This window comes from Anser cygnoides, chromosome 1 (genome assembly GCF_040182565.1).
Source record: "Anser cygnoides isolate HZ-2024a breed goose chromosome 1, Taihu_goose_T2T_genome, whole genome shotgun sequence".
Classification (NCBI taxonomy): Eukaryota; Metazoa; Chordata; class Aves; order Anseriformes; family Anatidae; genus Anser; species Anser cygnoides.
Genome location: NC_089873.1, coordinates 184,929,477 through 184,954,591, shown reverse-complemented (window position 1 = coordinate 184,954,591; position 25,115 = coordinate 184,929,477). Strand labels below are relative to the sequence as shown.

General features: G+C 46.9%; 1 protein-coding gene across 1 annotated transcript in view; it reads right to left on the bottom strand.

Moving 5' to 3' along the window:
• Positions 1–16,554, bottom strand: part of LHFPL6 (LHFPL tetraspan subfamily member 6) — a 140,362-nt gene extending 123,808 nt beyond the window's left edge. Inside the window, exons 1-2 of the mRNA XM_048068338.2 lie at positions 16,187–16,554; positions 13,907–14,466 (exon numbers count right to left, since the gene is read on the bottom strand). Coding sequence (XP_047924295.1) covers positions 13,907–14,291 — 385 coding nt within the window. The 5' untranslated portion in view covers positions 14,292–14,466; positions 16,187–16,554. The remainder of the gene's footprint in view (positions 1–13,906; positions 14,467–16,186) is intronic.
• Between the last annotated feature and the right edge of the window lie 8,561 nt (positions 16,555–25,115).

Sequence of the window (25,115 nt, the reverse complement as noted above, 5' to 3'; positions counted from 1 at the left end):
CATAAACTAATGATTAATTATCTGAAATGGGAAGAAATATCCCCCAGAGCTATCTTGTTGTTGAGCAGTCTGCTAATTACACTGGATCATCCTGTGCTGGAAACAGCAGAGTACAGATCCTGAACTTCATGCCTTCGTACTAAGACCAAGGAATAATCCGTATTCTTATGTTCAGCTTAATAGGAAAAAAAAGCTCACAGGAACTCTTTACTTGTGCCTTCACCCATAACCCAGCGCACTCAGCCAACCTGGAAAAAACAAGCAAGATTTCAGTCCGTAGCCAGAGGTCCGTGCGCTCAAGCTGGGCTCTGGAAAGACATTTTCCACCCCCAGAAGAAAGGATGAGGCCACCTCTTCCAGCCAGCTGCGAGCCAGGGCTGACTTCAGCAGCACTGTGCCAACTTACACACGCCGTTTATCTGGCTCCCTGGTTGCAATGGGCACACGGCTCTCGCAGCTCTCTGGCAGCCACTGCTCTCTTGAGACACATAGGGGACATTTGGAGACACCGCTAGCAAAGCACCCTTGCTTTCCTTGCACTCCCCAACAACACCAGCCACTGTCTGAGATGGAAACTACAGCCTGCCAACCCGCCAAAAATATATGTGTTATACATGTATGCATAAGGCTGACCAGTGGGAAACCCATGGGAAAACCAGGGGAAACCTTTCCCTGCGAGGGAGGTGGGGAGCTGCCCATAGCCTGCAGCTTTCCCAAGGTGTTTAAGGTCCTGCTGAAGACTGTGTGCATTTGGAAATATTTTATCAGCAAAGGGAATTATGGAGACCCTTGGGTAGAGGGAAGTAAGCTGCTCCGTTTGTTAAACCAAAAGGACTTGAACTGATTCCTTTGAAAGGACAGAAGGAAAAGTTGCATCAATCAGAAGTCTCATTCTGAAAATGATTTATGGCCTCCCACGCCCGGCTGCCCTTGGCTTGCAGTGAGACACGGCTCTGTCAGTCTCTGAGTTATGCCTGCATGCAGAGCTTGCTTTTAGGCACTTTTAAGCTTCATTTTAATTAGCTTTTTAAAATTTTACTGAGAAGCCATGACACATTATTTTTGCATGTTCTAATTACCCCAGCAGTCTACAAAAGGCTGGCATTTCAGACAGGCTGACGCTCTGCTAATGAAGACCTTTTAGAGAGCATCTCAAAACCACCTCTACCGACACAAACCTGCCCAACACCTGCCTTGGGCACAGACTTGAGAAAACACCGCTCTGTGTCGGGGAGGAGGTAGGGGTGATGTGACCGAGAGGTGCCAGGTCCCTGCTAGGGTGCCCACCTTCCCTCACCCCACTTACCAGGGACCAGGCATCACATACCAAATGGAAAACCACCACGTCTGCTCTCTGTGTTCCTGCACATGTACTTGCACACACACCTTCCTCGCAAACCAGCTTCCTCATCTGGTTTTGAAAAGAAAACTCCCATCGTTACCTAGCTGAGGTTTCACAAGGCTTGTCTCACAACCCTAGCCTGTCGATTCAGCAGCACTCCGCTAGCTCTGCTTTTAAAATAAAGCTGTGATTAACCTGAAAGAAATGAAATTTGCCTTTTACAGCGAGTTCTTAAACTGCACTTTTGACAGTCTTGGATGATAACGACTGAGAAGGAAGGGAAGCAGCTCCCTTTTGTTATCATCGCATGCAAAAAACACTTGCAAGCTGACCTGCCATCCCATATATTAGTTTTCTACATGGATTTGCAACAGTATCTGCATCGTCTTCCCCCACCTGCTCTGCTGAATTATTATGATACAAGCACTTTGGAAAAAAAAAATGAAAAAAAAAGTACAATTTCTTGAAATTACACTAGAGTCAAATGTTGATAAAAAGGTGTCACAGAGGGAATGAAAACTAACTGCTGTGAAATTTAATGAAACCTACTGTGTGCCAAAGGCACAGGCAGCCAAATTGAATTTAAAAAGGTGCCAGGCAGGGAAGCTTGTAATCGGACTAGCCACTATGTTAGATGAGATAAGCAGAATGACTTTTCTCTATCACGAGATCAAAACAGACGGCAATTCTTATGCATGAGATGAAAAGTTACAGTATTTATCCTCCCAGCTTCCTGTGTTCTTAGCACTGGATCTCCGGCTTAGTGGCCTCAAAGGGAATTTGCCATCTCCAGCGCAAGGCTTGTCCCAGCCCTTGCAGGTCACTGACCGTTACACAAAAGGGCTCTTTCCTGACACAGTTTTTATTGCAAATGGTTATGGAAAAGAAGAGCAAGCTAAACAGAGTCCTTAATGGCTCAGCATAAACTGTCTTCAGCCATGGTGTCCCTTTCCACTGTCTGGGAAGGGAATTGAAGCCAATGGAAGAGAATATAATATAAATATAATGCAAACACAAGAGTATAAGGAAGCAATGGACAACTTTCAACAGATGGCTCGGTGCTCACAAGGAGAATGGTTTCCAGAACATCACCCCCCTGTAGGAAGTTAAGAAATCAATTTACTCCTTAATTACACAGCATTATTTTGAAACTCTTAAGAAAAAGCCTGATCTGTCAAACAGAACTGCGCTTACATTCATTTATGGGAAAAGTCCCTCACACCATGGCAGCACAAGGAACTATAAAGCTGTGCAGCCCATCTTACCTGTTGGACATGGCTTTCCCTACACTCCTTATTTCAGTGCTTTGCAGAGTTACGAGTATCTTGGAGGATGGATGGGAAGAGCACGCTGGTATTTGCCTTGGACCCCGGCCACACAGCGATGCTCTGGGTCTGCAGCTTTGCCTCGCTGATGGGTTCCATCAGCGGTGACCTGGCCTGAGCAGCCAGACCCTGCTCACCCTAAAATACTGCACAGAGAGAAACCTTCTGCTAAGAGAGAGTCTGGGGACTGAACAAAGCTCTCCAAAACCAGCCACTGGGATTCCTATAAAAGGAATTCTTGTAAAAAATAACTTTTATAACAACCTCTTGATTTTGCAGAATGTGCCTGCAACAGTTTGGGGGTTTGTCTTGGCTGTAAAGAGCTTTATGCCAGTGTTTAGTGCCGTTCATCATGTTTTTACTACTGTGGCAGAAAAATACTTGAAAACGAATGGAATTCCTTGAAAGCTAAAGCACAAGGAGAGGAGGGAGCAGGCAGTGGATGCTGGACAGCACAGGCCAGGTCTGAAGTTTTGTATTTTCCTGCATGCAACCCATACAGCACCTGAAAACCCCTCTGCATCTCAGCAGTAGCACACGATACATATGTCTGAAGGTATTTAAAAATGTCGTGAACTCAAAGTGCCCCCAGTTTCCTGGCCTGACTTTGTTTCCGATTTCTTTGCAGTGGCAGCTGTCTCTCCTCCCCTAGTGCTCTGCACGACGAGTTTCTAGAACCGCCTACATTACGACAACCACCACCAGAACGACAGCAGCAACACCGTATGACTGAAGGTGTTTGTACAAATTTGTCAGGCAGATGTACAAATCTCCAAAGGACAGATGAAGTTGTAGTCATACAGCAGCATCTGGGCCAAGCCAAGGCAAAGCTCAAAACAAAATCCAAAGACTCTTACACGTGCACTCAGAAAGATCCCCTAACATCACACTACCCCAGTTTCTACATATTTGTGAAGCTAAGTGCTTTTTAACATGTCCTGGTAATCCATTCCAATAATTGGCATTCAGTTGTATTGTGCCTGACCTGAATTGCTCGTGATGCTCTGAATACCAAGTTTATTCCGATTTTTGTAATGCATTCATAAATAGGCCTTCAGTTAGCTGCAGACTCAGACGAAAGCTCCAACTTGTGAGGAAGTCATGAAGCACACTCTTAAGAGGCCTTAGGGCTATTTCTTACACTCCACTGTGCTCGTGGGTTCCATATCTGTTCACAGGGTGCTGTATTTCAGAAGCAGCTTTTGTTATTTCAGATTGATCATTCATGGCTTTATCTCAAATCCTTTCTCCTCAATGCAAGGGACAAGCTCCATAACCCTGCGCGTTTATTAGAAAACCATTCTTCTCAAATCAACAATTTCACTTTATATTACAAAGGCATCTTTATTGGGAGACAATGCGAGACAACTGAACTGTCAGATTGCAAAGGGAAGGATGAAATCTTTACATTACTACAGAAATGATACGGTGTTTGTCAGAACACTGCATTTTCTGATTCATTCTCTCTGGAGCTTTTTGGATCAAGTTAAAAGATAAAAATAACAACAATTTGTAATAGGTTCTAATTGTTTAGGTTTTCTTTCATTAACATTTTCTTTATTTTCCTTCCAACTACTGCCAAGCTCACTTTGAAGTCTGTTAGCCTACAAATTTCACCTACAAATGAATTCAGAGTAGTCAGTCTTCATGAAAGGTTAGGGTTTATCAGGCTTATGCAGAAACAGGTGGACTCGGTTCATGGTGCAGCAACCCTCTAAAAAGACGGAGGGTTTTTTGTTTGTTTTTTTTTATGCATTATTCCTGATGCAATTACTATTTAGTATCCAGAGAATTAGGTAGGATCTGGCATCCCAAGAAGTTCTCTGCATTGCTACACAACACCAGTCTCCTCCAAATCCCACTAGCTCAATGAGTAGCATCAGCACTGAGCTCCTGGTCCTGCCCTGCCCTGGTTCCCATGGAGGAATATTGTTGCTGATTTCAACGGACCAGGCTTTAAGGTTTTCCTCAGAGAGGAAGGCCAATCCAGAGGGGGAAAAAGTCTGTGGCTATTCTCAGAGGTACCTGTGACATCAGGGGACTGACAGTAGAACAAACAACGTAAATGAGATCTAATCAAGCCTAGTGAGTCAGCCATACCACCAGCATTGTCAGCGTGCATTGACCGTGCCCAATTTCTCATGCCTGAGAAGATACAGGACAGCTGCTAGAAGAGATTTGTCAAAAGCAATATTGCCTCTCCAACCAGCAATGTCTTGTGGTGGCAGAGTCATCCCAAAATTGAGGAGAGGATGCCCTTCTTGGTCCTCTGAAAGCTAAGGCTACCTCCATATGGTCTGAATGCCACTTCGGGCCTTAGACTTGAGCAACAGAGAAAGCTTCACATCTCTAAAGCCAACAAAGATATCTCAGAGAGACAAAGGAAATCCTTGAACAGGGAGACCAGCAAAATGATGACCACCACAAGGCTCGTGGCTGTGGGTGAAGTTTAGGTGGTACATATATATTCCATGTTTCTTCACTGGGGCATGCTCCTTCCAACTCCTCACTGCACGGAAACCATACCTCAGTTGTCTTATTCTACTTTATAAAGCCAAAGTTAAAGAGCTCAGAAGGTAAAAATGTGCATTGGAGAAGTAAAGGGATATGAGCAAAGAAAGGAAAATTCAGGCTGAATATCATGAAAAAATTCCAAATGGATTTTTTTCACAGCCTTGTAAGTTGCGTTTCCTGAGAGATGGAAGAAAACCATTACATAGACACTTAACACCAGACTGGACAAAATTCTGGAAAATGCACCGTTGGGAACAATCCCATGCTATCTGTGGGGAATATGACTTCATCTGCACTGGAAAATATTGCAACACTTTGATAGCTGAGTGAAGCTCCCAGCAATGTTCAAATATCTCATGGAGCTCAGGAACCACAACAAGCCAGATCTTTCAATGCAGAAAAAAAAAGTGCCAACTCCCCCCCCACCCCACCCCCCACAGCTCTAATCAACACAAACGCAGAGGATCTGAAGTGAAATAACTCTGAGTTTACTTTGACTGCACCAGCAAAATAGATTATTTGCTCCCCTGCCTCACATTTCCTGAAGTTTCACTAGGTTACGCAAGCAAAGCCCTTTGAAATGAAGAGCATCACAGAAGTGCTGAGCATCATTGTTCCTTTCTAATGAAAGAGGACAAAAAGAAAAAAAAAATCAAGAAGCCTGAACTTTATTCTGAAGATAAATAAAAAAGCACTCCAGGACTTCTTTAGATCAAAAATTCTGTCCTTAATGCAAAAATCTACTTTAACCCAACACAGCTGCAACAATATTCAAAACATCACTTTTTTATTCAACATCAATAGGAAAGCCAAGAGAAGTAAAGTGACTCTTTCCAATATTTTAGCAGCATCTTTTATTTTTTCCTAATACATCAGCGTTTCCATTTTAAATGTGCTTTCAAGGCATTTAAATCTAACTTGCTCCAGGCTGAAACTTGGCATGTTTCTTTCCCCTGTATTTAGCTGAAAATTGTATTAGGAGTGAATTAATTGAAATAATTGGGAAAAAAAAAATAAAAAGAAGGCCTGTTTGGGGTGCATAATTCACTATAAACAAGCTAATTCACTTGGGTAGTTCTTTGAGAAGAAACTCAGCCTTGGAACCTCACCCATTTTAAAGTAATGTAGCAAACAAATAATCTTACCTCTAAGACAGAAATATTGACATGATTTGTACTAAGTGTCATTGACTTCAAAGGACGTATGAAAATTTGCAGCTGATAAGGGTCTTGCCACTTTTTTAGCAAGATTTTGAAAAAAAACAGAAGAGTCAAGAGATCTCAACTGGCTGGTAACAGAAAAGAACAAAGACCTAAGTAAGAAGGCTACTCTCAGCATCTTTTTTCTTCTTCAAGTTGCATCTCCAATATTCCAAGAGCATTACAACTCACTACTTGCTCTGTGCTGCTCATGACCTTGCTGGCAGGAATGTCCTCTGATTCTGCACTTTGTGCCCAGTAATGTTTATTACTGATTCTTGCTTGCTAACCTGCTCCATTAAAATGGTTGGAGTTAGCTTCAATAGGAAATCTTCGCTAACTCAGGTCTCCTTCGGTCGAACTCCTTGGGGAACAATTGCACAAAGAGCTGTGCTGGTAGATCTGGCAGGGAAGCAGCCTTTAGCAGGGCTCCACAGAGGACTGAACCAAGGTGAAGGCAGTCACGGGAATGGGGATTGTCTCTTGAGAATATACTGAATGTCAGCCTGCGTGTTTTTGTAAACGCACTATATACAGGTACCTGCTAACTTTGATTCTCCTCTAGTCAGATTTGGTGGCCCATGCACAGATGAAAGATTCAAGCAACACAGGCTACAGCCGATTAAGCGAGTAGAACTCTTAAGTAATGTCATTTATAAGCCAAGAGCAACAGAGGACATATATTGCATCAGCTTTGGTCTTGAATTTATATCGTATTTTAACTCCTCTTTTCTGTCTGACTGCAGCAGAGAGAGAGCTGGCTAATCTTCAATAGAACATATGCTACAAAATCTGCTAAAGATAACATCACCTTCTAAATTCCCTTGTTCTGAACGTCTTCCCAAACACTTCCGTGCCTTACTCAGCTGGACTCCAAACCCAAATCCAAGAATTCGACTCTGTGCTGTATCACAGTATATGAAGGCACCTTGTAGTGCTGGGAAGCAAATACTGAGCATCAGCATAACAGCCACAGAATGCAGTTCAGCAAGTCAAAGTGAAGCATAGTCAAGCTAAAAAGGGATGAAGATGAAAAACTATACACTGCACTTAATCTCTTGGGGGTTACCTGTAGAAAAATGGAGTGACAGCTGGTATGAAACACATTAGCTATGAAGCTGCTTTTATACCGGTTTTGGTAAAGAAAGCACAGCATAGCACAGTTTAAAGGGATTAAAAGCAAACTAACTGATGGATCTTGAAAAAAATAATAATTGTAATGATCCTTAAGCGAATGTGATTTTGCAGTGATCTATTCTTGGTGCTACACTTCTTAATATTTGCATTAATGATCTGGAGGAAAAGCAGTCAGGGTAATTCTCCACTGGAACAACTTATGAAGATCCTGCTTTTCTGTAAGTAATTAAATTCAGACTAGAAGGAGAAGTTTTTTGGCTGTTTTTGTGTGTGTGTCTGTGGTTGTTTTTTTTCCTCTCAGAGATATACTCTTGTTTAAACAGGAATTATATGAAGGCTGTCCTATGACCTGTGCTACAGCAGACCTCAGTCTAAATAGTCACAGTGCTCTCTGCTGACCTTATTACTGCTGAATCTACAAGGCTATGACATGACATATAATCACTCACAAGCCACATTTAATGGTGCCCTGTTCCTTGTATGCTCTTCTTCTGTTACCTGCTGGCGAGGCATCTGTTCCTTTAATATGCCCCTCTTGCAGTGCCTGTATAGGTGCATGAATACATTGGATTAATACTTAGCAGGCAGTTTGTCTTTGTCTAGGATGAGGATTGCCCTGTCATGTCTACATGAGCAAAGTCACTGAAGCTTTACATCTGACAAGAGGAAAGAGAGGAGATGTGGCAAAACAGCCATGAGCAGCTAACTTGCAGGGGAAGAAGAGTGCTTGGTGTTGGATAGAAACAGATACCACTCCCTAGCCTCTCCGCGGAAGTTACCCCTTGAAAAATATTGTAAGCTAAAGAGGATATAAGAACTAAAAAGCTCTTTTTGTGTGTTCTTATGCCTGTTTTTTTTTTTTTCAGGTGCAAATTTCAGGAGGAGTTTGGGGGAACATGTATAGATGGAGGAAATGGATGAGATAGGCTTGGAAGAACTGCAAATGAGTTTGGGGTAACCATTCGTTTCCTGGAAGCCTCTGGACCATCTTAGATCCTTCCTGCCCCCATCAAGGTTCATTTTCTCCATGCTATTCTCTCGTGCTTACTTTTTCTCCCTATGGGCAGAAAATGATCCTGACCTTAGTCTTCCAGGCAGAAAGTCTCACTTCAGCTGTCAGACGAAATAATGGTTACTGGTCACTGCCTGCAGTTCTTCCCCTACAGCTCCATGCAAACCTCTCCCTGGACTGTTTCTAGTCCCTGTAGTCAACTAGAACTACCCTCACCGAAGCCACTGCTGGCTTTTTCTTAGAACCAAGGCTGCCTTCATTCTCCTTGCCCACAGGCTGCCTTTAATTGCAAGCCACATTTCTTGAAGCTTGACTGTCCCTTAGGTTCAGTGACTCCATCTCTCCCAAGAGTTCCTCTTTCTTCTTCAGTTGTTTCCACAAGCATTTCCTTTGAGGGACAGCTTCTCTACATGGTCCTACAGTGCTCTGACTTTAGTCCTCTTCCCCTTTCTTCCCCCTATATTTTAGACCTTCAGTATCTCACCTGCAAAGTCAGACCCAGCCACTAATATGCTAATTTGGCTTTGTCACTTTAAAACCTCAAAGGGTTTCTCTAAGATTTCCTGACAGGCAACACAGAGCCGTCACCCACACTCAATATTCTCTCTTGATGGAGCACGAGTTATTATTCATAACTCCATAACCAGCAAAACCTATTCCAGAGCAGGCTATGGGTGATGGAAACAGCTATGGCCACTATTGGCATGGGACACTTGGAGAAGGATTCTGGAGCAATTTTGTATGGGAACATACAAACTGGGAACTTTTCCCAGAAGGCCACATTTTTTCTGAGACAAAATCAGAAGTTGCTAAGCTCTGCGTCCTCTTCTTCTCCAACTAAATGCTCCTTTTACCACTGCCCACTTAAGAGCTCTCCGTATTTTCTAACCAGCAATTAAAGGACCATTGTTTCAGGAGTTTTAGCACTCCCCTGAGACACGAGGGAAACAAGACAGAGAAATAAGGAGAGGAAGAGAAAGTGGTGCTGAAAACTTTCCTCTTTACTAAAAGGAGCAGCAAAACTTGTGCATTTCTTCGGTACAAACAGTGAGTGATGAGTACTAAAGATGACAGTGCGAGCCACATGGCTACCCACAATTACAGAGAGTGCTCGCTTCTCACATGTCACTCAGAATCAAGGTCAAAGTGTCAGATTCAGAGAGGTCTCCAAGTCAGGAGGTTATTTCATGCTCTGTCCCCTTGGATTCTTACCCCTCTGAGCTTGGCTTAGCTGTCCTACAGAGCTAAAGGGAATCCTGAGCAAGTGCAGATTTCAGCCATAATTCCTGCGCACTGACCGTTTTAATGAAAAACTTCACCTTGCCAGCATAACGCTCTTTAAATTGACCATCCTTGCAATGCTTGCGTCTTTTGATCCACTGCCTCACATAAAACTGGCTAACCTTTCAGTTCATTATGTTCTTAAAATTATTGCTCTGTTCTTAAAATCATTGCTCTGCATTCACAGAGTGAAGCTATTCACCAAATTAGTATGTCATATCTGAGCTACCTGCCCACAAATTTCTAGTCTCCTCACTTAAGTGGAATTGACTTGCCAACGCACAATGAAAAGAAGATCAATAATTACAGACTCCAATTTGCCATAGATTTGTTAAACTTCACTTCCTGCTGTCATGCCCTCAATAGTTATGGTCAAAGACGCATCCCTGCAATCTGTTCTAGCTAGATTATGTATCTCTCTATCTTCCAAACATTCAAAGGAAACCAGCTGGAAACACTGCACTTAGTGCTATCAGTGAAGACTGTATCCATCTACATAACTGTGCCCTCAAGAGGTTACAGACAGCATAACTTTCACCTCGGTTGTCAGCTCTTCGAAGCACTTCAGCAGCAACATTCACGAAGCATGCTGCTGAGATACTGGGGCAGCAGTTTGCAGACCATAAACTGCAGGCCACTGAGAGCCACTGAAGAAATGGCCAGCCTTGGGGTGTTGGCTGCTTCTTGTCGCCCACTACCATGTTGTTGCCTTAGAAGAGGCTCAAAATAGCACTGTTTTTCATGTAAGCAAGTGCTGCAATGGCTACAGAGCTGCCACATGATCATCCATGGGAAAGGAAGTGGTTCCTATAATTGCAAATGGGAGGAAAAGTCCATGATGCAACCTTTCTATTAGAAACATAGACTCAGCGCATCCCAGAGTCATCTTAAAATATACTTATGCTCTGTAGCCGGGATTATCTGAAATAGCACACACAGGCTAAGTACGTAAAAACAACCAGTATCTAAAGAGCTCTTCTGACTCTGCACAGATCTGCAGTTTCCTGCAGGCTCTGCCACTCAATTTTTTATAACAGCAGATTTATGGTATAAGCACTCATGAATAATTCACTCGCATGAGTTGCCACATACAACGGGGGGAAATCCCAGCTATAAAACCTTGGCACCACTTAGCTTGCACTCCTTCTGTACAGGTGCTATTCCACTGACCTACTTGGAGTTACACCTCCTCTGCCCTGCTGGAAGAAGAGGATCAGGCTGTTTGCTTACCACCTCTGGCAATTACACCTCCCTGCCACCTCTTCACAGCAGGAAACATGTCTCCAGTATCGGATTAAGTTAGTTTTAGCAGCCCTGGTGCTCTGGCCCACCACAGCTGCAGGGCAGTCTACATCTCACCCACCCACGGGCCTCCTGTAATATGCCACTGTCAATTGGTTAAGTTCTTCATCAAGGCCATGTTCTTAAATCATGTTGAGAAAATTATTTAGATCCCAGACTAACAGAACATCATTAAAACTTTAAACCAGCTACACCGAGCACAACTGTGCTGGTTTCTAAGTTCAAGAAAAATACAGTTTATTCAGACACCCATCCTCCGCCACTGAAAGCAGCAGTCCTGTTGGTGCAGGTGACTCAGATGAGAAGAAACAGAAAGTGAAACTGCCTCCCCATCTCCTTGCCCAATGCAGAGAAAGGCACAGAGGATGAATTAATAGCATCTCTCAGCGCACTGCTTATTTTTCCGCAGGCTTTTTCTTCACAATAAAGATGGCAGGGGGTTCTTTTACCCCCAAGAAAAATATTTGTGAGGGTTTTATTTGGTTAGATCTCCAGCTGGAGGCCAATTAAAGTGACAATCACAAAAGTGCCACTGAGCCACAGTCAAAGCACACCCCATGGTATATAACTAAATCTATAATGGTTACACGGGGAACAAAGACCTGGCATTCCTAGATAGCAAATAATCTGAACAGCTCATGACTATCTTGATTTAAAACAACCTAATAATTACAGAGCCTAATTTCAACATCTGGATAAATGTTGTCATGTCATTTAAGCAATGAAGCTATGCTGACTGATGGCAGCTAAAGATCTGATGAAGGATGTAAGGATCTGAACTTTACCCTAATCTGTGCCTTCAGTTCAGCCAAATTATTGCTTGCACCACCTGGCCTCTCTCCCTGATGACCCCACAGTCAGTTTTTAAGCAGATTAAGAAATGACGGGTTCTCGCTTTGTTCATTTCTTACACATTTCCAGCAGCGCTGAGCGAAATGAGAGACAACCATAAAACCCAGCAGAGGGGAAAATTGGACATGCTGTGTAAATAATTTCTGATCTGTGAATAAAGTTGTTGGCAATTTTCATTTCCTATCACAGGTTCACGGACCTTTGAATTGTCACCGACTGAGGATAAGCACTACATGCTCACACCCTTCCTGGAGGGAAAGGATGCTGTGCAGTCACCTGGGGCAAGCTCCAGGAGCAGTCATGGCATGGTCTGAAGGGTCCTCTTTGAGCATCCTGCCTGGCAGAAGGGTGCACACCTTCAGTCCACACCATGGGCACGGGTTTCCCCACACCTCCCGTGTACCCTGCCCGTTTGTCCGGCCACCCCTTGGGCTGTCATCTTTCACCAAGGTGGCTGTAACCAGACCCAGGCACGCAGCACCACCAAACGCAAATTAAAACCAGATGAGCAGAGGCACCAATTGGAAGGAGGGGGGCGGTTAAAGCACAAGCAGAGCCTGTGATGGCTCTCGGTGAAAACAGCCAGATCGAGTGGACTTGCAGAGCGTCACTGAATCAAAAATCCTCTCCTCCCCCCAGCTGCCTGACCAGAGTTTTATAATGGAGCAGCCTTCACGAAGCAGCAGCTTCCAGCAGAGTTAACTCTCAAGCAGCTGCTGCGTTTTCCAATTGTCAGCCAGATTAAACACAGGAATGCAGCACCGAGGGAAGGGCGAAGTGACAGGGGCAGTTTGCTGTAAAGCACGGAAAACGCTCAAAAAGTCAGAGCCAGGGCTCCTGGCAGCCAGGAGAGAGACGTGCCAACATGGCCTGGCTGAGGGCTTGGCACGGGTCCCTTCCAGAGCCTCGGCTGTGTCCCCCGAGCCACACCGTTTTCATCTTGTGCCTCCTCCCGGCTCTATGCTGGCGATGTGCATGTACTGCCCTGTATGGGCGCATCCCAGTTTGTGGGGTAGAGGGGCAGAAGCCCCCCTGAGCTGTGAGCAGACCCAGCGGGACATCCCAAATGCTGGCGCCTGGGCAGAGAAACTCATCCCCTTACGGGGGCGAGCGCACGCCGAGCAGCACAAGGTGACAGTGAGTGCCACCGAGACGCGTGTCACTGATGACAGCAGAGTGATGATTTACTCGGAAAACAGCCCTATAAAAAACACACTGGAGGATCCTGCTTATTGTCTCGTACCCTTCAAACGCTCCACGGCTAAGGCCGTGCAGTTCACAGGCTAAAAAAAGGAGGGGAGGTAATTCTCCCACGCACTGTCTAGACCACAGGCTACACAAACCCCACGCCCCACCAGGCAGCGTGGACCTGGCAGGGCTCCTCCTGGGAGCTCGTGGGCCACATGTAAGAGGGATAAAGGTCCCACGCTTCCAACGGGGGCCACAGACTCGTTGCCAGATGGTAGAGGGAGCTGTTGGTGACAGGAGTGGGAAGAGAGGAGGAGAGCCAGGGCTGTCCTCACAGTCACACAGCCTCTACTCCGCAATGCTTCACGGGGCTCTGGGGCCCCCACGCTCCTCCAGGTGCCACCACCTGAGCTGAGCTCTGCTGCAAGCATGCCAAACCTCCTCGAAGACACTGGCCCACGTTAGTCGGTCTTTGGCACAAAGAGCTGCACTCAGCGCGCTGAACCTGTCGTGCAAGTCTCAAAGGTCATACAACAACCGAGCAGGGATTTAAGCGCAAGGGAGCGACCACGGGTGACCAAGCCTTTAGGCCACGTTCAAGTCATCCAGGCAACCAGCTCAATGGTCACGGGAGCCAAGCGGTCTCCCTCACTAGCGGAAAGTTTGCATCACTCCCTCCTCTCCCCAACGCACCATACGTGGACACCTGCAGCCTGAAGACGCCCCCGTCCCCGCACGAGCAGGCAGCACTTACCCCCCAGGAACTGGATGCCTCCTGCCACCCTGCCCACGGTCCTGGAGATGAGCTCGGAGACGCAGCAGCCCATGAGGGCCGTCAGGGCCACCAAGAGGAGCAGCCCGCAGCCCAGGCCCGTCACCACCGTGCAGATCCTCCACTCGGCGCTGGGGATGGCCTGGAAGGAGGCGTAGCGGCCGCACTGCTCCACCATCACGGTCGTTTGGCGGCTTTCATCCCGCACGGGGTAGGAACACCTCCGGAAAGTGCCGAAGGAAACAGACTTCTCCAGCTGGGACCCCAAGAGCCAGTAGGGCATGAAGAAGCCCACGCAGGAGGCTGCAGCACAAAGGAAGGAGAGGAAGGCCCAGACCATGCCGGCGCAGGTGAGGCTGGAGGCCATCTTTGCGTGTACGCCGAGCCCCTTCACGATGGGGGGACAGGAAAGCCCCTGTGTGTTTTAGAGGAGGTTTGGGGATAATCCAGAGTCTCTCAGCCTTGACAAATCCTTGCGCTGGGAGAAGCCCGGATCCTAACAGCGAGGGGGATGTTTCCTCCCATCATGAAGACAAAGGTCCCTGATGAAATAACAAAAAAAAAGGAGAAAAAGGCAAGTTCAGAAACACTGAGATTAGGGAAAATCAACGTTTATCTGCCAGAGCATTTCTTCCTGCAGCACTTTTCATGAAGACATCGCACGCCTCTGTCCCATCCTTGCGAGCGGCCACTAGCACCGCTGCCGGCAGCTGTGGGGACAGTGACGGGAGGCGGCGCGGCCGTGCAGGCTGTGCAGCCACTGCCAGGGCTTCCCTGCCTACTTCTCCGCTCACTTCTCGCCCCCGTACGTCTTCATCTTTCCCGGCTGAGGTCTTGGTTGTTATCCTTCCTCCTGCGACGCCTGGGGAATGTACTTTAGATGGGGCCCTGCAGGTTCAGCGTGAAACCGTCCGCGCCTTTTCAAGCCCGGACCCCTGTGGCAGCAGAAAACCTCACTAACACAAAGCCTCCTCTTCTTTGCCTCTTCCCAGCCCAAAGCCAGGACCTTTAACTCCTCTGCTTCCTCCTCAGAAAATTCCCAGCCTCCGAGCTCTGTACCAGCATGACCGAGCGCTTTTGGCTGTCGCAGAAACGCTGCTTCCCACAGGCTGGGGGCACATTTCTTGTTCAATCCATGCTGGATCATTGCTCCTACCGCATTTGTAAATTTATGATCATCTCTCACCGTTGCTGCCAAATTAATCCTGATAGCTATTTACAGGGGCTTTTTTTCTAAGCATGATTAGACGCCAACCAGTGAACGCAATTAATGTGCCGGCAATAAAATTAAAACTACTTCTGCACAAGGAGGGAATGTAGGGAAAGAGTCTGGAAGTGAAATTAAGCATGTGCACCGCACAGAAGTTTTGTTTACTTTTACAACACTGCAAAAAAGAAATCTTTACCCTAACGTTGGAAAAGGCCTGTGCCGCTTCGCAAGAAGCACACGCCTACCTCCTCGCAGACGTAGCCCATCTGCAGGAATGCCTCCCAACCTGCAAAAGCCCCAAACCCTGAGGGACAGAAACTTGGCGGAGGGCATGGGCTGCCCCCATCCCTCCAGAGGCATCTTCTCGGGGAAGGATCCGCCCGTGCCTTGGCGTGGCACCAAGCGGCTACGGCAAAGTGGGTCACGGCACTCGGGGAAAGCGTTCCCTCAACCGGCAGAAGAGGCACGGCTGGAAATAGGGGACAACATGGAGGCTTCCAGGGGCAGGACCCTACAAATCCAGCAGGACCCTACAAATCCAGCCGGACCCCCCACCGCCCGCGGGCTGCCAGCCAACGCCCGGGACTCTCTCTGGGGAGCGGGACTCGCCAATTTGGCCCCAAAACCCCGGCCCTAGAGCAGGAGGGGGCGGCGGAGAGCTGGGGGGGGGGGCCCCGAGGGAAGGCGGGGGCCGGGAAGCGAAACTCGCCGGGGTGATGCGAGGGGAAGGCAGGCTGGGGGGCGGGCGGGGGCCGAGGGGCTGGCAGGGCTGCGGGGGGGCCCGGGGGGAGCAGGAGGACGGAGAGGGGAGCGGGGAAGGGAGAGAGGTCCGGAGCGGCTGGGAGATCCGGGAAAGAGGGGGGGGGGAGAGGAGGGGAAGGGATGCGGGAAGGTGTGGGGTTGGGAGGGCAGGAGGGGAAGGGGGCCCGGGGGGTCCGCTGGGACGGGGAGGGGATGCAGCCGGGTGTCGCTGCGGGGAAGGGAAGGGAAAGGAAGGGGGGGGGGAGGGAGGGAAGGGGGTCCCGGGGCTCCGGGGGCAGCCGGGTACTTACTCGCAGGCCGGTGCCGGCAGCACATGGGCGCCCAGCCGGGAGGGGTGGCGCGGGGGTGGCCGCCCCGAGCGACTGTTCCCTTGGTCCTCCGGACACGGGAGGGACCGGGACCCTCCCCAGCCCGGCCTCCCCAGTCCTTCCCTGCCTTCCTCGGCGCGTTTCTCTCTCTTTCTCTGCCTCTCTCCCCTCCCTTTCCCCACGTCTGATGCCTCGGGAGGCAAGGCGCTCCGCCGCCTCTCCTCCCACTTCCCCCGCCGCCGCCTCCCCGGGCGGGACCCGCCGCGGTCGGGGCCGGGGGCGAGGGGTCGGGGGCGAGGGGGGAGCCTCCCCGAGCCCTCCCCGGGCGGAGCTGGGGGGTCCCGGCTCCGCGGGGCCGGCCCGGGGGGGGGTCCCGGCTCCCCCAGCCCTCCCCCGGCTGCCCGCGGGGTGTGCGGGGCGCTGGAGCCGGGGGGCGAGGGGGAAAAAGCCGGAGGGGTGGGAGGGTGTTAAAAAGGGGAGGCCGCAGCCCTTGGATGGGGGAAAAAAATGGGGAAATCTCCCGATGGCGTGCGTGCGAGCTGCTGCTGATCCAGCGTTTTGATCGCAACAGTTTTGGGAGCTGGGCTCCAGCGAGAGCAAATGTGAGCGGAGTACCAAGCAGCTCAGCCCGGCTGCGCCAGGGCCGGGCGGAGAGGGGAGCCCCGCTCCCTTCCCACCGCCTGAAGTGGGAAACTTTTGGGGAGGGGTGGTGCAGGCAGAGCCGCTGGGAGACGGAGATTTCCTCCTCCTGCTCCTTCCTCTCCTCCCTGCAGCTGGAGTACGTTCCCGCAGACAGAAGACAATTTTATGCCACGTTTAATTTATGTCGGCACCAGACGCGCAAAATCTCTTTGGTAATGTTTCTTTTACAGTCCGGGAACATGGCGTGTGATTTAAGTACTGATCATTAATATTATTAACGCTAAATGGAAGTGAGGTTCATTGCGCTCAGTCTGTATTTACACCATTTAATAGTAACAACAGTCATGTTCGGAATTAAATTAAAAAGCCACTTTATTGGATATTTTTTAAAAAAAAAAAAAATTCTCCATTTTTTCCCTGTAATGCGAAGTCTTAAAATCAGAACATTACTGAAAATGTGTGTTTTCTCAAGGGATAAAAAATGGATGGGGAAGTACATAGCAAGATCTAGTTTTCCACTCTAGCATTTCAAGCATATTCTTTAAGGAAAAGTGCTTCAAATAAAAGAAGTAGGTTACATATAGGTTCAGTGCTGGAAGCTATGCAGTGATGTGCTTCACAAGGAAGACAATAAAGGCATACCCCCAAAATAGCCATGCCTACCCCCCAGCTACGTCCACAGAGCCTACATCTGTATTAGCAAGTGTTGTGGATCAGCCTGACCCAATCTATGCAGCAAACCGGTTGGTGCTCAAGACCTGATGGATATTCATGTGTTTTTCTTCTGATTCACTCTAACCTGGGTCTCTAGCACTCAAGACTCACTAGGTGCCCTTCTGAAGCCTTTCTTCTTGTCTAGTCTCATCTGAACAGCATCCTCTTTGTGTACACATCACTGCAGGGTAAACCAAAACATGGTTAAGGGAGGATGATCTGGAGACTCGCACCGAAAGCGTGCCCTTGATCCACGCCAAAACACAAATGGGGATGTGCCCATCGGGTGACTTAGTGAAAGGGCGCCAGGATGACTTTCCCAGGGGTGAGAGCCAGAGCCTGCTCTGCAGCATACCTTGCTGGCACCCTCCCCTCACATCAGCTTTCTGTGTGGTGCCAAGCCTCCGCCCCGAAAGTGCACCAGCGCTCGGCTCCACTTTTGCACAGAGCTGTGCGCTTCCCGATGAACGCAGGTGCTCTTCAGTGACCGCTCTCGTGCCTTCATCCAGCACTTAGCTCAGGAGTTTCATCTCCTGCTGGTCATTTTCCCAACATGGGAAATGACAGGGGTACGAAGCTAATGTTGTGATATTTGAACTGTGCTCTTGGTATAAAGAAAGAGGAGCATAGTGTACTATTATTATGTTTGCAATTGCCTAAAGACCTGGTCTTACATTCTGTCTTAAGCCAAAGGCCTTGGTTAGAATGAAACAGTGATAAATGTATCTAAATAAGGTGCATGTTGGGATTAGATATGGGTAGAAACTGCTTGGCATTACAGTGAGTGTGCAAAAACTCTATTTCACGCATGTAAAGCTTCTCAGCTAAAACTAACTTTGTAAACCTAGGGAGAGGCAAACAAGTCTGCATTTATTCATGCAATTTATCTCTTCCATGGTATATGCCAAGGTCCCCAAGTCAGTGTTTGCTTTGCTAATGGCATCTCTACAGCAGTCCATTTGCTTCCCTTATATGGCCTTTATATTCACTCCCTGAGCTGCTGCCATTCCACATTCCCTCATGGAGACTGCACACTGCGTTCCGCATCTCTCCTGGAGCATCTTATCTTGCCAACTGTCTCCAAGTGCCCCCGCAAGCTGGCCGTGTGGCATACTCACTTGTGGGGAAATAAGCTTTATTTCACCATCCATTTTCTGTCAGAGAGACAAGTAGTTTTGTTTTGATTAGGAACAAATTAAACACATTGCATGTATAAGTTAACATCCAAATTCTTATTCCTTTTTTTTTTTTTCCCTAATGTTTGCAATTCAACATGCTTCAGCTATATCAACATTTGCTGCCCTTTTCAGGGAACCTGGTGCTTAGATGTATTTTCACTGTGGAAGCCAAAATATTTCAACCCACATCTAACCTGTCTGAAAGAAAAAGGAGGTTATTACATGGTGCTTCTGGACCCACGGTCTTTCTTGTAGCCACAAAAGCAGACACCTCCTCAGAGCTGAGCGATAACAAAAGTCCTGGTCCCCAGGGTCTTGTCTATACTGAAATAGCAACTGGTTTTAGATTTGGTTCTGGTGTTTTGATATTTAAGAGAATCCTCTTTTGAGAGAGCCTCAGAGTTGGTGGCAGGAACACGAGAGGTGGAATTCCCACTGCTGGAACCACCAGAAGTCAGACTGGATCAAACGCCCACGAACACACTGTCAGAAAACTGCCTTAGCAGGGAGATGGGAAAATATGCTTATAGATTTTACCATCTCTCTTCTCCCTGATCCATTGACTAAGCTGCTGTTACATCTGGGGTCCTACAGACCTGATGGAGCTAATCAGTGCAGCAGAATAAAGAGAGAAAAAATCCTGTCAGCTCACCTAAATCAATCCAGCTAACACACATCCCAGCCTCGGCCAAAGAATCTCTCATTATAGCATATCCTGTAAGACAATCCACCGCCATATAAAATGCCATAGGGGAGTACGTATGTTCCTGAAAATGAAACAGATAGTGAAAATCCATCTTGTTCTTCAGTCTTTAACAAGAAAAAGGAAAAAAATAAGCTTTTCTTTTGCAGGCCACCATCTGGTTTTCTCTTGTGTGGTCCATAGGAGAGTGATAGCGTCTGCATGGTTCCGAGCATCTTACAAAACTGGATCTTCAGGTCATGTCTGTACTCGATTTTAAATGAAAAAGAAAGGTGTAGGCACAACAACAGACTTGAGGCTATGTACTAGGAGCAACAGAAAGTCAACTCAATTATTCAAATATAGTCACTACAGACCAAGCAGACAAGTATTACAGGGAGCGATCTGAAAATTAATACATTTACTTTAAATTCTGCACAGCAGTAGGAAAGAAACAACAACTAATCAGGGGGGGAAAAAAATGTAGAATCTCAAGTCTGACACCTGCGAATTTCTCAGCCAGAGGAACGTAAGAAAATAAATTCAAGTCACTAAATCATGATACATCTGTACGGTATCTCTTCCAAATCAAACACATTGTATGTTTTCCAGTGTGGGTGGAAGTGGACTCCAGAGATTTGGGGCTGTCACATTTGAACCTAAATCCTGGCCTAAAAACTTAGCTCTAGGCAAAACATCCTCTCTTCAATTCCTTTCCAATACTACATTACGATTAGGATTTATTTTTATGGTGGTTATGGTGGTAAATTTTACAGATCACATTACCGAAAATTCATGAACAGGATGCATTTCTGAAGCACAGCTGTCTCACTGGATACACTGCTCCTGCTGCTAACATCGGTCGTGATCTCTGGATACACCTACAAGTAACATGCCAATGAATAAGAAAGAAAAGGAAGCATCCTTCGTTATGTGCAATAAGCCCTCCTTATGCTGTTTCATCTGTATACCGTTATTATGTATTACATAAAAGCCACCAGGTGCTCCCAGATAGCAGCTATAGCAAATCAAGCTCCTGATTATCTCTTTCGTGTCCTGTTGCTAATGAGCCTGGTAGCTGTGGGAGAAGCTGGAGAGGTTCATTCTGCACCAGCCCCATGGACAAGGAGGGGAAAAGCCTGCTCTGCCCTCACAAACTCTGCCAAGGTGATGGAGCTCAGGGGTGACAGGTCCCAGACCCGTCCTCCTTCAACAGGGAATTGGCCTAGTCCTGCATAGATGCAGGAAAACCGCACGGGTGATTTTAATCCTAAATTTCCACTCTTCCCAAGTGGGCTTGGGAAAATAAGGAACGTCTGGATTGTGAACAAGCGATTTCTCAGACACTCATTTACTGGCAGCCCGTTCTCTGTGCATATAGACCGAAGCGAGCAATTTAATCGTGGCATCTTATTTACCAAGGGAATTTGTCTATCTTCCCCAGACGTTGTTTCAACAATGTACAAAGTGCAGGTCCTGCCATGGTGCCTTGTTGCCCTTTAGGGAGCACATCTTTGGGGAAATGGTTGTTTAACCGCTTGCTTAACCTGATGGGACAAATTTTTTCCCTTTGAATTTAAAGCCTCAGTTAGAGGTTGGCTTTCATCACATTTAGAAATCAGGGGTGGAAAGTGCCAGTGCCTGAGTCCTCAAAGGTAGAGGGAGGGGAGTCTGCCAGCACGGGGAGACTGGGCGCCCTCGTGTCCCTGCTTGGGTGGGAGGTGACTCGGTGGCTGCCCCCGAAAGGGTTTGGTGCTCCTGTCACCGGTTTTGCAGGCTGCTGGTGGGGAAGGGTGGGCGTGGGAAAGGTGGGGGCAGGGATCTGAGCTTGTTTGTGTTCACCACAAAATTTATCTGATTCATAACTACCCTGTTCCAGTCCTAAGGTTCACAAGCTGCGTTTGCAGAACGTGCGAGGCTGCCTTCCCTGGCATATTTTGCATAAACTGTGTGTCTTTGTGAACGGGATGCAAGGCGGCGCCGTGTTCCTCCCCCCAGCCTTTTGCAGAAGGACTGAGCTGAGCTGCCTCTCCCCCCCGAGCTGCAGCAATCGCCTGCGTCTAAGTCACCATATTAGATCACATTCCCAAGGATGAGGCTAATGTTTTCTGGTGGGTTTGAAAGGAAAGCTGAAAATCCTCTTGTTGGGGACAAAGGGCAATTCATCGTACAAGTGGAAGCTCATTTGCCCCAGATCACACACGGAGGTTCATATGGCTCTCAGGCCCTCTGAGAAGCTGGAACCTCTGGACTCTCTTTTGGCTTCATTCGTGGAAAAAATGTCACGCTAGCACTATGAATTGAAACTCAAGCAGTGCCCCCTTTCTGGTTTATCCCCTTCCAAAACACAGCAGGGGAAGAAACAAGTTCAGTTTTTAGAAAGCTGTCTAAAAGTCAATATATAGCATCCACATATGTATATGTGGATGCAGTGATGTGTTATGCATATATAAGTATACCTACACATATATCTAATAAAAATACTGCACAGGGAGTCGGTGAGACCCAAATTCACTCTGTGCAACTGTAGACCCCAGGCTACTTGAACTCTGCTGTGGATGGGGAGGGTCAGGCCCCTATTCAGCTACATATTCTAGCCAAGCCTTGTGTGCACAGGGCACCTGCAGCAAGCCAAAGAGGGATGTATCTCTGGTAATCTTTGTCTTTGGCCCGTGTTTTCCTTCCACGTTACAAGTTGTTCATCCTATGCCATTAAAAAACACTTTTTCCTCCTTCCATCAAAAGCTGTGTGCTCCGGAAAGAGCTCTTACCAGCATGTAAAAGGGCTTTCTCTATATTGTGTTGTAGCAAAATAACATAGTCATAGACTGTGCTTCTGCAATATAACTACATATTTCAATATTCCTTTTTGTGATGAAAAAGCTAATTAGCTAGGTCGTTACAGTTGCCACTTGTAAAGGGGAAGATAGTAATACCATTAATGTGCTCACGGGAACTTCATTTATATTACCTCTTAACCTTTACAAGGATATTACCATTTCAATAATTAATTGCTTTTTGCCATTTAATTTGCAGTTTACCATTTTCAAAGGAAATTACCCATTAAACTGAAGACTCTTTAAAAAAAAAAAAAAATCCTTTCCTTGACTATACACCACAGGCTGTCCTTAGAAAAGCTAGATATTTTGTAAGCCACTTTCACATGTTTGTCTGAGATGAGAGGACTCTGAGGTAGCTCTGAATATTAGAGAACTGCCCGTCCCATGTACGTTTAACGATCTGGAGCAAAATGAGGCAGAATGGGGCCGAGACAATGATGAGCAGGGAATTAATCCTTACTCTCTGCCTCCAAATTCAGGAAGGCAATGCATCCTTTCTCTTTGATTGATGCAGTGAGAGTTGTCTTCCCTGTTCACAACCATCTTGTTTCTTCAGCTGAAGTTGATTTACACTGCAATATGCATACATGAGTTCTTCTGTTAACTTCGGCGATTGAAAAAATAAAGGAACTTTGGCTCAACCTTGTAAAGCACAAAAACGCTGGCCATGAGTCACCAAGCACATCTTCAAGCCAGTGCCCGACACTTTGGAGAATGAAGCTCAACACACATATTCCTGCTCTCTCTCAAGCTTCTAGTAAAACAGCTATTCATTTCAATGAATCAAACATAAGCTGATATCCCCATGGAGCTGTGCTGGCACATTATCTCTGTTACAGGTAATAAAAAATTGTGCCCAAATCTCACCACGCTAAAAGAAAAATGGATTAATATTGGTAGCTGAGAAAGGGAGTCACGCATCCCAAGTAGGCTTATCTATGATAGAGTGAAACACATGCCTCTGAGAGATGGATTTGGATAGGAAGATGGAGAGGAGGTGACAAAGTGAGTGAAAAAATGAGATACGGAAGAAGAGGAAAGAGAAGAAGCAGGTATGAACTAGATTATACCATTGATTTATGAATGAATCCCTAGAATTTTTTGTGACTCAGGTGCAAAAAAAAACTAGCCTTTGGGCAGTTCCACCTTTGCAACTGGCAAGTCAATGATATGTCACCCAAAATGATATGCATCTGCCTGATATGTCACATGCCCACAGGCACCAAGTGGATCATTTTACTGTGAAAATAAGACTTTCAATTTACTTTATTGGAAAGTAAAACATTCTGTTTGTTTTATTTTTATTTTTTTTCACTCCCTTCCCCATGAGTATAAGAAGAGCATTCACATACAGTATGTCATTTCCACTGCCCTGATGCTGGGGCATACTCTGTATTATTTGCAGAGAAGTCAACAGCCACAGTCAGACCTATTAGGGGTAAATGAGGTCAATGATCTACCATACGAGTGTACTAGGCTCCTAGCTGGGAGGACTAGGTAAGAATCTCAGGATGAAATGTCTTCTAAACATCTGTTTCTTTCACTCCTCTGATAGACAGGAGGCCTGGACAATTAGCTATGGCCTCCACCTTGGACTTTTAGATGGCAGAAGATTGGTGAGATGTATCCCGCCATAGGTATTTAATTATGTCTTCAGGCATCCAAGCTCAAGAGAGCGAGAAGAAACTCAGATCCTATTCAGAGCTCCCTATATCAGCAGTGGATCAGCAATCACACCACTGCTAAAGCCCCCAAATAGTCTGCTTTTTGACAAGTGGGAGGAAAGCCTAACTCCATGTCAGCATCAGCATTTCTTGCCTTCACATTTCCGCAGTGAGGCACAATTATTGCTTGAAGACAGCCTGCTAATTTCTGCCAGTTAGTGCTGCTGCCTGCTGCTGCTTAAGGCACCTGATATTTCATTTTATGGTGTTACTCTGCCTATATTACCAGGGCTCTGGATTTTATCATACAAAGGGCCATGTATGGGACAGAAGTAGAAAGAAGCCACTAACCGTCAAAATTAACATTAAAATATTCAAAACTTCCAGACTGGCAGTTCACCCAGCATGAACTTTGCTTTCAGAAAGGCATGTGCTCTGCATGCACAACAGTGGTTTAAGGCCTTAATGCTGACGTGAAGTTACCTGATGCATGAGGTATAGACAGACTGACGATGTTCTGCAGACAGCTCTACCTGCATGGACAGGATAGTCCTTGCTGGTTGGCATGCAAAAGGAAGCTTGGGGTCTATCCTGGGGAACTTGATAATCTCTTGTAATTAATACCATAATTGGAGGTGCTGGAAATGCTCGTTGAGTTCCTGCCAGGGAATGTGAGTGTTTCACAAAGCTGTTGAGGCTGTACTGTACACCACCAGAAGCAACCTACTCGGCTGCTGTAGATGCTTACACAGAACCCCTGCATTGGCAAAATGCTCGTGTGAGCAGCAAAATGTGCAACGCTTGTTCCTTCAGATGTAATCACAGAGTGACAACAATACCATCCAGCCCTCTGACAGCAGCCAGGATGGCAAGGCTGAGCTGTCCTCCCTCTGCATTTCAAGGCAGGCAGCCTGTCAGCGTCACCAGGCTTCCACCTGCCATCCCACGGCCACACAGCGAGGCCAGGATCGAGGTATTCCTGTCTATTCCTGGCAGAGCTGCCCAGGCCGAGTCCAGCCTCACTTTTGCAGATCACAAATGTACACAGATGCACCAAAGACGCTGAAGTTTAGAAAAAAAAATTGCTTACTACAACCTTTGCCGTCCTCCAGGGACATAATTATTGGCTTCCAGTGTGTCAGTCGTAGGGATGCCAGCCCTGCAATAACGCCATGAAGGCAGAAATGACCA